This window comes from Artemia franciscana, chromosome 4 (genome assembly GCF_032884065.1).
Source record: "Artemia franciscana chromosome 4, ASM3288406v1, whole genome shotgun sequence".
NCBI lineage: Eukaryota > Metazoa > Arthropoda > Branchiopoda > Anostraca > Artemiidae > Artemia > Artemia franciscana.
Window position 1 is genome coordinate 43,404,212 of NC_088866.1, and position 15,089 is coordinate 43,419,300.

Here is a 15,089-nt window from a genome sequence, read left to right on the forward strand (position 1 = left end):
TAGAACATCAGTAAAATTTTAAATACTTAACTTACACTATTGTGACAAATCACCGTTGACTGTACAAATTAAAACGTGAAAAAAATCGCACACCAAAAAATTCTGGCTTTTTTTTTTTTTTAATTCAAATGGACGACACTGTACTACTGGATGTGCTAGACATTCTTTATGTTTAGAAATAGCATAAAAAATAAATTAAATTAACTTACAACATCAATACCATCTACAGCGCACAACTTCAAAGATTGCTGTTTAGCATCTAAAGCCACATTAACCATGGCGCACAGCTCGCCCGGAAGCTGATAATCAGTGGCATTAAAAGGCATACTCTTTTTTAGCCACTGTTGGAAGGCAATATCCGTTCTGAAAAAAAAAATCAAAATTAATTAGCACAATCGAGGAAAATGAATTCAAAGCCTGTTCACACAATACTTAAGTCCTTCTATGAATCTTAATTCAAGGGTTATAATCATAGGAATGCACCAAAACTAATAGCTGTTCTCTCCTCTTTCTTCGAGAGATCAGGCCGTGTTATATTTCAGATGAAATCAGTTGCCTTTCTGCTAAATGGGGGCTTGTTTAACAGGGGGATGTATAATTTTACCCCGTGTCGTACTTGCTTCAGAGCTGATGAAACGACCCAACATGTTTTTATGACTACCAGACTCCATGAAGGAAATTAGAAAATAGTTCTCAAGCGTATTTGTTCCAAGTAAAAAACTCCTAAAACGTTGAATGCAAATATGAAATCTTGCCTTGCTACTGATGATGATATAGAGCTTTTTAAAATGATGATTAAGATGCAAAAAAGAGACTAGTTTACCCTTGCTGTCTACCGCATCTGCTGGCAGAATTGTCCAGCCTATTGACCAATAAATACAAAGTAGTACCAAAGCCAGATTATTAATGAACTGAATTAACCGCTTTTTGAATTTACAGGATCTTACCTTATGAAGAAGAAGATTATTTCTTTTTTAATTCCAAAATACATTTGTAACAAAACAAATAATAGCTATTAGCATAACTTGCTACTAGCAACTTACTAGCTACTAGTCTTAGGATAATCTTTTACGAGATTCATTAGGTTGCAAGGCCAAAGGAAACAACGTAAAACAAACTTTAAAGCCTAATAATTATTTTAGCGATAGTTACTAAAATGCCGTGTTTTTCTTCTAAAAAGAAAAAAAAATGGTTCATTGGAGTTTATGGTTAAATGGTTTATTGGGGAGTGAGCAAGTATTTAATTTGCCAGAGGTTCTTATGGTTTATTGGTGTTTATGGTTTATGGTTAAATGATTTACTGAGGAGTGAGCAAGTCTTTAATTTGCCAGAGGTTCTTATGGTTAATGGTGTTTATGGTTAAACGGTTTATTTGGAAATGAGCAAGTTTTAGATTTGCCAGAGGCTCTCGAGCCTCTGTATTAAAAATAATCTAAATTTTGAAGCATTTACAATAAAATTGAAATTGAACTTCAAATCCTCGTGCCTAAAATGAAAGGGCGTATCTAGCACCAGTTTGAAAAAAAAAAATGATTTAGGAAACAAAAACATTCATCAACAGGATCTTGGCCCACTGGTCATACTTAAATAGTCGTAATTACTTCATAGGAGGCAGGCTATCCATGGTTGGGACGTTTTAATACTCAAGAAACGTTAGTAAACGTGATAAAAATGTAATTTAATGTCATATGTGTACCGCAGTAAAGAACGCTATTATTTTGTAGATTTTTGGTATACCAAAAAACTGTTCTCGCATTAAACTTAAAACACTGTTTTCAATTTCCCATAACTTTATGGAAACTTGAAAGACACCGTTTTGTACTGATCTGATCATGACTATGAAATAATGTCATCCTTAATTCCCTTCTTTTTGATATATTCGGCTGATGTGCATATTATGTATGGGGTCACACATAGAGTAAACTATCGTGAACTTCCTTTTGTGAATGCCAAGTAGCCTATCGTGATTTAGAAACTTTTTTTTTCTTGTTACTTTTGTACTGACCTTTGAATACAGGATTCAATCATATCACAGGCCATAAGCTTAAGGCGTTGCTCCAAATGGCTTGCAAATTCTGCATCTGGCCAATGAAGGTCACGAATGAAAGATTGTAAGGCATCCAACTTCCAGAAAAGATCCTCCGACGTTGCGCAGCCATTTCTAAAATAGAGATTAGAAAAAAGTAAATTCCTAGTACATTCGTGACACGAGTCTCCCAATTTCAAGAACACAAAACCCTTTTCCTTCCCAATTTATTACAATTGCCATAAAAACCACTTGTATTTTAATGTTATGACAAACCCGAACCCTGCACGGGAAACTGTCCTACATGTCTTACCTATTTCACAGCTAAGATGACCTCATTCCCTCTGCACTTCTGTATTATCTTTCGGAAAAAGAAACTAGCAAATTCAAGGGTTAAACTTCAAATCCGAAGGGAGAATAACTATGTTTTGATAAGTATTTGGAGTCAATAGAGAATGCGTTTGGGTAAAAGAAAGCTTCGTGGAAGCTACCCAACTTTTGTTTAAAAGATGTTCTAAGTTAATCCCCTTCCCTTCCAGCCCCCAATAATTCAAATGAATCTTTTTATAAATAAAAAATTTACAACAGTAGAAAATCAAACAGAAAGTAATATTAGTTCTAGCTTATTTTAGAGAACATTGGGAATAACCCCCCCCCCCTCCTCCTAAAAAAAGAAAAAAACCTTAACCAGGCTGATTTAATATTAGTTGGGAAGAAACTAACTTTGACAAAATCTATGAGTTTACTTTTAATAACGCGCATATACAAAATTGGTCGCAAGTGCAATATACAGTCACTTCTGTTTTGTTGTTGCTTATTAAAAAAAAGAAGGAAAATACGAGACTTATAATTTATCCTTCCATAGATCACAATTGAAACTCTTAGGATTCAATATAAAAGTAGTAACAATTTAATCAAGTAATGCTTTAAAATAATTGTAACTGTTTCCAGTGATGAGAACATCCCACAATCCAATATGTCTACTGTTCTTGTACAAACTCTGCGTCGCGTCATCTATGTTATTTATTCATTTTGAATTTATCAAAGTAAGACCCGCCTACAAAGCAAACATGGATTACGACCGAAGATCATATCCTACATACTAGATCAGGAACTGAAGCGGAGAGTATAACACTAAATTAGCCTTTCAAAGGCATCGACTTCTTACATTGCAAAGTAAAATACAATACTGCTACTAATACTAACAACTCACTGCATTACCAAACCGCCTGAGGCCAATACAGCTACAAACATTCCTCCTCCATTCTGATAGACACAAAGCCTCTCTTTATATACCCTCTTAAAAAGCTCCTATTTTTCTTAAATATTAACTTACGACATTCTCTCACCCCATTTGCAATCCCAAATGGGAATTTTCCATAAAAGTGGGGATACCAACGAACCCTTATATAAACGCCGCCCATTTGCCTACAAGTTCAGTAGATATTGTCGGTCATGAGGCTCAAGGGAAAAATTGCCATGCGCCAAAAAACCAAGAGCGAAAAAAAAAAAGATTAAGAAAAAGGCAAAAGAGTGTTATTCTTAGGCATTGAATAAAACAAAATCACCAGATAAATGTGTTGTAAAAACAACACAGGACAATCAAATTGAAAGGACGTGGTAAGACTTTAGGTCGAACACAAACCCACAAAATTTCATCAAAGGGAGTAAGACAAGGAACTAATATTTCTGAAGGATAAAAATCATTACGGACAAAGAAAAGAATTCCACCCCCTTTCTTACCCAGAGGGTGGGTTTTGGGTCTGAGTTTAATAAACTGGGTGAAATTATTCATTTTTAACATGTGTGTATTTTGAGCGTGTACTTCAGTAATAGCGATTATGCCTGATCTATATATTTTAGAAAAGGAGTCTAATTCCTTAAGTTTGTCAAAATTAAGACTTTCAGCGTTGCTTAACAAAAGTGTGGGAAATTTAAAACGACCTGCAAAGGTACCATTTTTACACTTAACTTTATTTAAATTACAAATGGGTAAAGGGGGCGTGGTGGGATTCTTAGCGGGGGCCCGATTAATGTAGTCAGAACAGGGGACCAAGGGAGCACATATGACTTTTATGGGATGACTATTAGGGTCAACATCGAAAGATTAATTATTAGAGTAAGAAAAGGATTTATCTCGAGGATTTGGGGATGGGGGAAGGGCAATGATATGGATGAAGCACGAGGAGAACAATTAGGATTCATTATAAGACAATTAAAAAGTCTCAGACCTGAGTCACGTTGACAGAGTAGGCACGAGGGATAAAACAAATGGACTGGGGGTGGGGTTTCGTAAAGTGCTGGGAAAGGGGGCCTGGTTGGGAATAGTGATTCATGTCCGTCAAGAAATTGCTGGTTTGTGGCAGAGTAGGGAGGGTATAGGGCAGCATACTGTGAGGGGGCAGGAAATAGGACTTCTGTATGCGGGGAGGGGGAGGAGGTAGCAAAGAATAAGGGAGGAGAGTTTGGGATCGGGAAGGGTTTGTCAATTTTTGAGCTGTGGCTGATGAACTTTGATGAGAATTTTTGCTTGAGTGCGGTGGACTAAAAAAGGACGGCGGAAGGGAGATGAGTGGCTCTTACAATTTTTATCTTTGGACAGGGACACTGGAACAGGGCCCCAGGGAGGAGAATTAACATCATCTACTTTTGGTGCATGGGCAAAACTACAATATTTGTTATTACAAGCTAAAACTGGACAAAGCTTCACATGGCCGAAACTGCACTTAACGGAACCACAACTAACTGAAATAAAATTACGACATATATGTAAAAATTTGCACTGCTTACTAAATTTACAACAATTATGATTAAAATGTTTGCATATCACATTTTTTTTTGTTGGTACTTTTTTGCTGGAACTTTGTTGATGCACTTGGCTGAAAATTACCGAGCTCATTTTTTTTTAGTGCAATTTGCCTTAACTCTATTTTCGAAAACACTTTTTGGCTGTAGCTTGGTTGAAGAAAAAACGTGTTTAAATACACAATTGTCTCCTAATTGGCAAGAACCTGCCAAGATTATATTAGCACATTTTAGTTTATTATCAGAAGAGACAGTCTTATTATGCAGGCTATTCACCTTGTTAATGTCCACACGTTTTTGAGCATCTGTAATGTGGTAATCAAGGTTACCATTATAATTAGTCTGTATCAAGGGTGGATTGAGGTCAATGAAAATTTCCGGATTTGTGTCACTTGTTGTGACAGGTATCACTCTAAGTGATATTTAATCCTCTAAGTCCTTCATCAATATTCATTTGATTTATGGACATTGCACTTTTTTTATGGTCAGAGATGAAAGTGTTATTAACCTCATTCAAAACGGAATTATATGCAGGTTGATTTGCTAGATCGCTTTGGTGAATTGTCAAAAAATTGGAGATGAAAGTTAATGCATCCGTTAACTTTTCTTGTAAAACCAAGATTTTGGTAATATCTGGTTGTAAGATGGGGGGTGTAGGGACAGTGTCCGTTTGAACTGATTTATCAATGCTACAGTCAATTGTTTGACAAGATGCATTTGTTTTCCCTTCAGAACAGCCTCGGCGCTGGGGAGGGACAAGGGAAATTGTAGGATCACACAAACTAGTGCCAGCCTTGTTAGAAACGGTTGGTTCTTCAGTCAATAGAGGAAACTGGCTGAGCGGAGTGTCTGGAAAATGTTTAGGGCTGCTGAGATCACTTAGAATGCTAAGAATCCTTCTTCTTTCAACAGGGGTATGGGGTGTCCGAGAAGTTCCGGATGGGGGGATAGAAAGCACTGGAGAAGAAGTACAATTTACCTTAGACTTAGTAGAGCAATCTAGGCACATCCAGGAGTTATTCCAACTAGTGATTTCTATCCTAGCACACTTTTCAGTCCCTGCATGGAACCAAGAATTGCAATTAACACATTTGACTGCGTTTGAAGTAACCCGTAATCTGCATTCAGGACAAAATTGTTTTGATTTCGTCATTTAGTCTTGCAACACAGTTTTAAGCCTTACTTAATTGAAAGGTCTTAGTATGTCTTAACAGGTCAGAGAATGAAGAGAGACAAAAAAAAATGTATTTCGGAAATTTTTCATTTTTGAAATAAGAAATGTAATATAATTTTCTCGAAAAAAAGCATTTTCTGTCGTGAATACTTTTTTCAAAACCCATTTAAGGTAGGATAAGTCTATAGTTTATATTTCATTCAGAAGGTCTTTCATCCCTAGAATATACAGATATAATCTAACGCAAAAAAATATGAAGGAGAATTAGAGGGGAAAAGGGACAGAAAAATTCTGTTTATAAGAGTCATAATTGCTTACCCTTTTAGTTCCCATTTTTCTCGCTCAAATCCTTTGTGTATTGCTTGCGCTATAGATGACTCCATCAAATCTACGTATCTGACAACATGTGGAGCAAAGGTGTCTCGTAGATGCTGATGAAATCGACCGTGCTTGAGGTTATCTGAAATTAAGAGAGACAGATAACTCATTTGCAAAATGGAAGTAAATAAAAAAGGTCAAATAACTAAATCCACAAAATAAAGCAATATGCAAATTTTTGAAGTTTGGTGTGCAAAGCACCTTAGACATCCTCTCATTACACTAGAAGTAGCCTGGTTGTCATATCTTCCGATGGCAGTTTATTACGCGAGTAGGATTCTAGCCTTAAATGCTTCGGGCTTTAATTGATGCAATTATATGTGAGACATTAACTCTTGTTTTGCTTAAGCGGTGATTTGAGCCATCAAACCTAGCAAGAAGCTACTTCTTTCGGGAGACAGAGCTTTACCTTCTTTGGCAGAATTGCTGGGAACTTTGATTTGAATCCCCAGTCTGCTTTCTTGGATTCACTATTCTTGTGTGTAATTTTTTGTTTGTCTAATCGTGATAAATATGACTCTACAAACCAGAGTTCTCAATTTGTTTAAGTGCCTGTTTGGAAAATTTTTATTATAGAAAAATAAAACAAAATACGTTTGTTAATATTCTTTAGGTTAAAAATTTAAAGCTGAAGTAGGGCTAAAAACGACTGGTATAGCATGTCATACCAATGCATGTTAAAAGACAAATCACTGCAAAAGTACGTCTGAACTTACCAAAGAGCTATATCTACTTACCGTCTTGCCTCAAGTAGTCATTGAGTATTTGGAATAATGGAAATGCATCCCAGGAATCTGGCGGTTGTTCAGATAGAACTGTATCCATATCCACAGCGAAGAAGGACCAAAATGTTTCCGCATGATCAACAAGTAAGTCACTAAACCATGCAAAGGCCTAAAAAAGCAAACCGATTAATCGAAAATTAAAATAATGCAAAAGAATTGGCATTCTGAGTTTTGGGATGTGTTCTAGAGCTCAACAATGAAAAACTACAAATTACAAGCTATTGAAATTATTTGCAATTATCTTCAATCTATTATGGGATATACGAAACAAATCTCGCCCGTAAAATTCTTATCAAACATTTCGTGCTAACGAACTTTAAGTAACTTTAATACTCAGCTAAATAGTAACCAAAACTCTAAAAAAGGAGTTTTTGTATCAATAGATGCATAAAACGAATTGGCTTTATATACTGATTCCAAAAATATATGATTCATATTTAGTACTACCCACGAAAAGCTACGAGCCTGAGAAAATTGCTTGATTTTCGAAAACGGGAGAAACGCCCCAAAAAAACGCAAGGAATCTTGATGAAAATTGTACCATCGGATTCAGTGTATCTGATAAATCTACTCTAGAGGTATCAAGCTCCCATCTACAGAATATGGAATTCTGTATTTTTTCCCAAAAAGATCGTTGATGCGTATTTATTCGTTTGTTTTTTTTTTGCAAGGGTGATTCTATCTAACCAGTGGTCCAAAAATGAGGGCTCATTCAAATAAAAATTAAGAATTCTAGAGCCCTTTTTAAGTGACCAAAAAGATAGAAGGGCGACCCCCCCCCCTCCTTCGCCCCTTTCCCCCGAAATTGTCTGGTTAAAATTTTGAGACAGCCGTTTTGCCCAACACAGTTGAAAGGCCCAATAACTATGCCTTAGGGGATAACATGCCTCGCTCCGAAAACCCTTGGGAACAGGCTTTAACTTATGAAATTTGCCCATTGTTAAAGCATAGTATTTGTTATAGAGAAATATACATACACTTTTCAGGAGGGAGGAGAATTTTCTACCAGAAAGGTTTTCCATGAGGAGAATTTACTGCGGCGAAAAAAAGTTTTAGGGTGTGAACTTTCCAGGGGAAATTTACCAGAATTCCTATACGACACTTTTTATTTGTATTACTTTCTATTTACCGACTCAACTTCACATGTGGAGATCTTCCGGGGGAAGAAATTTTCAGAGAAATTTTCAGCGGAGTTGGAATTGTCTGGATGATTTTTCTGTGGGGAGGGAGAATTTCTGTGGGAAAAAAATTATCCATGAGAAAATTTCCACGGGAGAAATTCTCCATAGGCGAATTTACCGTGGGATCAACTTTCCATTGGGGGAGGTGGATTTCCAGGAAATTGTTTCCATAAGGGGGGGATTTCCGGTATAATTCAAAAAACGATTAGACATTTAAATCCTTTTCATACGAAAGTATACTGAGGGGAATTTTTCAGTTGTGATCGTCAGCAAGAAATTTTCCAAGGGGAAAAGAAAATATCATATGGAGAGAAAGCCAAATTTCTCGGATTCTTTAAAATCACGATCGAAAACTAAATAAAAAACAAGTTTTTCTACTGAACGTAAGGAGCAACATAAAAATTTAAAACGAACGGAAATTATTCCGTATATGAGGGGTTCGCCCCCTCCTCAGTACGTCACTCTTTCCACTAAAGTTCGAATTTTATTCCCATTTTTGTAAGAACAACTCCTGAATCACAGGGGGAGCTTAAAGGAATAAACATTTTTTTAAGCTCTAAAAACTTTAGGGTGAAGAGCAAGGTATTGAGCAGGGGATAAGTACCATAACTAAAGCTTCGAACCAAATAATGTTGCCACGGTTGAGGTTAGTAGTTGATTCGGTGTGAAATTAGGAGTTAAGCAAGGTTGTGTCCAATCCCCGTTAATTTAGATAGATGTGGTCCAAGGAACACGGCAAGTTCTATTAAAGAACATGTTATTACATCGGAAAGCAAAATCAACCTAGACCTATATTATGCAGACGACTAGAATGTCCAAGATAAAATATTAACAAAAGCAATGCATTTTGAATGTTGTAAGAGTGCAAAAATATGTTTGAAAATTAATATCAAGAAGACTAAGTGCTTAGACTAGTAACAAATGAAGGTGAAGCGGTGATGTTGGGTAACGAGAAAATTGTTCAAGTGCATACTCTACCTGGGTAGTAGTGTTAGTAAAAATGTTGGCTGTACCGTAGATATAACAAGTGGAATAGCTAAGGCCCATGGTGTTTCCTCGCAACTGAGAAAAGTTTGAAAGAGCAGGAAGATAAGCCGGAGAACCAAGATTCGAAGCTATGGTAATGACAGCGGTCAAGTATGGCTGTTAAAGTAGGCAATTTAAAAGGCAGATGAAGATCTGTAGGATACTTTCCAGAGAAATTTTCTTCGGACACTTTTAAGTACTCATTTGAATGATAGTATGTCAAGCACTAGACTGCGAGAAAAATATGGAGCTATCATATTTACTTAATCCTCATGTCAGGGTAGTGTTGAGAGCGTTTTTAGCCTTCTCTACGTGGGGCGGTCTGTGGCAAAGGCTTCTGCATCAGATAGCAAAATTCCAGCCTAGTCTAGAAATTTCCAGAGGTCATTATTTGACCGGAGCTTGGGTCTTCCACTTGGACGTTTTTAGCCACTACTGGTTGGTTCAAAGTCGTAAAGAATCCGAGCTGGAGTGTCTGCGGGCAGTCACAAAAGATGCCCGAACCAGCAAAGTCTCTGCTTGGCAACCAAGTGTGACAAGGGTGACTGAGAAGTCATAGGTCATAGGCGATCATTGCTGACAAAGTCTGTCCATTGGATACCTCAATTTTCTGAAGCCACTTAGATTGAAGAGTATCAAGACGGCACGAGGCAGCGGCAGTTGCAGGCCAAGATTCAACTTCTTACAGCAGAATTGAATAGGCTGACCCTCCAAAGATCTTCATTTTGATGAATCATATTTCCCATGACTATAATGATTTAAATTTAAGATGACTAGGGCACGTTTTACGGATAAATGATGATGAATGTTAGGATGATGGATAGAGGATGTTTCTTTTTTTATCTCCAAGTTTTTCTACTTATTATTCTAAGAAGGTATTTTAGCGATGTGGCTAAGTATCCGTCCCATCTTAGCTACTATTAGGAAAGTAAAATTCTTCTAGACTTCGATTACGAGTCCTGGATGAATTTCGTCATGATTCTGTGACTGCTCAGTTTTAGCTCTAATTATCATGCATTTTATTGTAAGTAATTCATTTCTGACTTACCCTTTCATTGTTAGTCTTCTTTGAGATTTAGTGTTTGTTTGTCTTTTTTATATTATCCTGTCAACTTTTATCTGTATTTTATTATTTTATTCTGCACTGAAGACGGTTAAGCGGAGGTCTCAACCGAAATATTTGCATAGTTTTTTTTCTATTTTTCACTGGCTGTTATTATCCTAGCCGAGTGGATTGGTGCGCGGGATTTAGGATTCTTTGTCCTACATTCAGTGATTGAATTTTACAACTACTGGTAAATGTCGAGAATTTGTTTTTGTACATCCTTGAAATCAAATGACTATTTCTTTGTTTAGTACAGTGTTAATTTAAATGCTTATTCTCATTTTTTAGTCACAGAGACTAAAATCAACTAAATAAAAAAACTAATAAACCACACGGATCAGATCTTGGTGAGGCGACGAACACCTATACGTCATCAGTAGAAATCCAATGTTAATTATTAGTAATACACTAAAGCGTAATTGTTATTTGTGTTTTTCTTCTTATTCCTTAAATAATCTATAATTTTCTTACTGGAAAGAAGAAAAGAGGATTATATCCATTGGTTTTTCACTTGGTTTTTCAGGGCGAGGGTTTGAATCCTAGTGTAACAAATTATTTAGTCTGGGACGGGGGTCAGTCGCGTGACTCTGTAAGCTCAGCCAGAGTCAACCCAGCTCTAAATGGGTACCTGGAGTTATCTGGGGAAGGTAAGCAGGAAGGGTGTGCGAAAGGACAGGATGGCTGTACCCCGAACCTCCATTGCAGTTCCTGGCTGAAAGGCCAAGAAATGGAGATCAGCACCGCCGGTAGGGACTGTAAAGTCCAATGCCGTATTCTTTGCCTTTTTATCTTTTGTTATTATTCTCATTCTCCCATTTTTAGGATTCATTTTTCGTTATTATTGTATGTCTTATTTTATTTTTATATGTGCTTTGCTGATACCGGCCCTAGGATATATAGCCGAAATATTTATTTAGGGATAAAAAGATTTTACTGTCTTAGTTGAATCGTTGTTATTGTCCTCGTTGTTTTAACTTTTGTTGTTCATATGACTTAGATAATGTAGATAATTTGGGTTTCGTAGATAAGAAGTTAGCAAAATGAAATAATTTCTGGAAGGTTTGACACTACACTGTACAAGAATAGGCTTGAAAATGTTAAGAAGACTAAGTCGCTTACAGTATGAATAAATAAGAGTAAACAGGAGAATTAAGCGGAGAGGCAATCGATGTAGTGAAAAGCCTTACTTACCTAGGTAGAATTACGAGAAAAAATGGTGGAGGCGATGAAGATACAAAATACAGAATAATCAAGATTATTCGCATTAAAAAAAGAAGAAGTTTTGAAGAATAAGCCTGCGGACTAAGATGAGAATATTGGAAGCTATGGTAAAGACAGCGACTAATTATGGCTCCGAAGCATGGGCGCTTCTAAGGACTGAAGAATGTTTGTTGGATGTCCCCGGAAGAACTATCAAAGGATAGCTTCAGGCAGGCACTCGTTGTACTTACCCTGTTTCAAACAAAAACGTGGTACAGTCTCGTTTGCTCTGGCTGCAGTGAAAACAGGTTAAAGGCTGGACACACCTAGCTTTTTCGGGTACCGATTTCAATAGCAGAGTGGACAAATGATAGCGGTACAAAAAAAAAAAAAAATGTCTTTTGCGCGAGAGTTTCAAAAGCAAATATCATGGACACCAATAGTCAACTGCAGATTATCAACAGTGCATGGTTAATCTCAATTTATTATTTAGTTCTTTTATTATTATCATTAAGCTCTTCTTTTATTATTATTAAGCTCTTTTATTATTCAAATTTTTATTCTTTTTTTGTTTTGTTTTTTATCAAAAGATTTTTTAATGAATTTTAAATTCTTTCATTATTAAATTATGAAGTTCTTTTACAATCAAATATTAAATTAGTTTTATTATTATTTAGTTGTTTTGGTTTTCCCGTTGAAAAGAAAGAGAGATTAGAAATGTCTTTTCATTTTATATCATGATGAAATTAGGCACCATTTTTGTATATCGGACCGAAAACTAGAAAATTTTTGAAGCTCAAATCGGCGTCGTTTTTTTTTGCAAATCGATGCCGATTTGGTAAATTGGCGCTGAAAAAAAGCTACGTATTTCCAGCCCTTAAGATGTTATGGCAAGTTTTATGGATAAGAGACGACAAATTGCCAAAGAGTTTGCTTTTTGGTTTAATCTGTGCCCAGACGAAAATCAGTTCTACCACAAATGTGCGTGAGGCACTGAATAGATTGAGGCGAAGGAAGAGTATGCGCAAAGGTGTTCACCTTAGGCGTCTTGATGCCACAATGCGTTATCAGTAGTAGTAGCAGTCACAATTTTCGTAAAAGGTTATTTCAAATGCGAAGGTTTCAAAGATATACACTAAAGTGGAGAAGAACCTGTCCTACGCATCGCCTCAGCAAACAATCCAAATATATGATGTTACGAGAACGTAGAGGCCCATTTATGGTGCCATCTTGTCGTATCAACCACCAAAGAATGGTTTAACCCAAATATATTCAAAGATCTAGCGAATAATAAGTAGAGTGTAAAATATGATGCTTGGAAAATTTATGCTTCGTGCACGTGAAACTGGCCCAAAAAAATTATTGTCTTTATACCGTTTATATTTCTGAAATCCAGTTCATTAGTCAGATAGCCTACCTCCTTTGGATTGTTAGCCAGGGAACCTACCACCCTCGGGCGCATGTGCCCTCAGCAGATGACTGTTTTGCAGGTTATACAGCCGAGAATATTAAGAAAAAAGCATTATTAAAAGAGAAGCAAATTAACGTCAAAAGTAGTCATAAGAAATGCTAATGTATATACGTAAATAAGAAAATAGATAAAAAGACGGAATGAAATAACAAAAACAGGTCATGCCTTAAGAATTCTGGGATAACTAATATAAGCGAAGCCATACATTACCAAGGAGGGGTTCTTTCATCATCTATTCTTGACCCCTAGATTGGAGGTCTATGTATGATTTTTACCCTTTTAAACAATGCGGTGCACATTACAGGCTGTATTTTAGCACAAATTTTATTCCTGATTCTAAAGACATATGCGGCAAGATCCAATGTTGCAATACAAAAGGGCCCGAGGCAATATAAAAATTTGTATTGCCTCGTACCGTATCCGACCGTACCTCGCTAACTAAAAGTTGCTTAATTTTTTGCGAATGATCGAAAAAAAAACAGTAAAGAAGGAAAAAAGAATGTGGTGTGAATAAATTAGACAGTAGAAGCCTCAAGTTCAAACGATTTAGCTTAGGTGGTTAGCTTATTGAAAGAAGCATTAATGATTACAACATTTACGTATATTAAAGATGTAACCAAAAGCATCAATTGATTCACATACCCCATGTTGTTCTTATTTTTTCTCAAATGGCAGCATAAAATTTCCAAGATGTTCCAAGACAAAGGAACTTCTTGTAAAAAAATTGTGTGATTCAAAAACTTTTTGTTGTCTTTACAAGCTAAAAATATCGAAGAGGAGAAGCAGTCTAGTTTTTAACAGCTATTTGACCATCCATAAATTTTTATTTTGTTGCTAATTTAGATTTATTGGTCAATCTTAGTTAGCTCGTTTCAGGAATAGCTTTTTTGGCGTATGAAAATGCGTCATAGATGTAAACCAATGATGCTGGGCACCCTTTTTACAATTGAATTATCAGAAAGCAATCCCCCTTGTTCTCTTTGGTTACTTTGTCCTAATTGGTCAAACAATGACCGATGAAGGTTTTGCCTTTATTGTCTTATACTTCTTCTGTAATAGCTTAGACGGTAACTTTTGCCAAGTGTGACAAACAGTCTTTTATTTTATTTTCTAATGATTTTTCATTAGATTTTTGCTTCTTGATTCAGATTTAATGTTTCCGTTTTTTTCTCTAATAAAAATATACAGAATACCATGAAACACTATATGTCCATAGAAAAATCTTCTTCGAAATAATCTAGAAGAAAAAATTGACATTCAAAACGAATATACCCTAAAATTCCAAGATTCTTCTATTTCGAATTTGGATTCCTGTTCTAAGTCTGTGTCCAAGGGGCACGGGTTCAATCCCAGTTGTGACCAGTTATTTAGTTTGGGACGGGGGTCAGTGGGATGACTCTGTAAGCTCAGCCAGAGTCGACCCAGCTCTAAATGGGCACCTAGAGAAATCTGGGGAAGGTATGTAGGAAGGGTGTGGGAAAGCACAGGATGGTTGGCCCCCAACCCCTATTGCACTTCCCGGCTGAAGCGCCATGAAACAGAGATCGGCACCACCGGTTTGGACCTTAAGGGTCTAGTGCCGTCTTACTTACTTACTTACATTTGGAAAATTTCGCCCCTGCCTCTGGAAATATCTGGTCCTATAATTCCCATACATTTACCGTCACAGCTGTAACGTTTTAATGTGTGTTTGTTGTTTGTTATAATTGGCTACAGAAAGCCGTTATGTAAATTAATATTGAACTTAAGAAAATGTTCACTATTCTTTCGTTTTATGGGTTTAAGTTTTATGGCTCGGGGCTGCTTTATTTTACTGTTGTTTGACCTAAATCCTTTATAATTTGATCAGGCCTGGACTGAACATACTTGCAACTTTTTATTAAGAAAAAAAAAAAACTGTGAAAGAACATAACGCAATGCTAAACAAACGTCAAAAAA

The 15,089-nt window shown here is 36.3% G+C and overlaps 1 protein-coding gene across 7 annotated transcripts in view; it reads right to left on the bottom strand.

Moving 5' to 3' along the window:
- Nucleotides 1-15,089, bottom strand: part of LOC136026467 (calcium-dependent secretion activator-like) — a 198,481-nt gene that overhangs the window by 36,559 nt on the left and 146,833 nt on the right. For all 7 annotated transcript variants that reach the window (XM_065703066.1, XM_065703070.1, XM_065703067.1 and 4 more), the window contains 4 exons: nt 7,121-7,277; nt 6,324-6,465; nt 2,006-2,161; nt 210-363 (listed from right to left, as the gene is read on the bottom strand). In XM_065703066.1, coding sequence (XP_065559138.1) covers nt 210-363; nt 2,006-2,161; nt 6,324-6,465; nt 7,121-7,277 — 609 coding nt within the window. The remainder of the gene's footprint in view (nt 1-209; nt 364-2,005; nt 2,162-6,323; nt 6,466-7,120; nt 7,278-15,089) is intronic.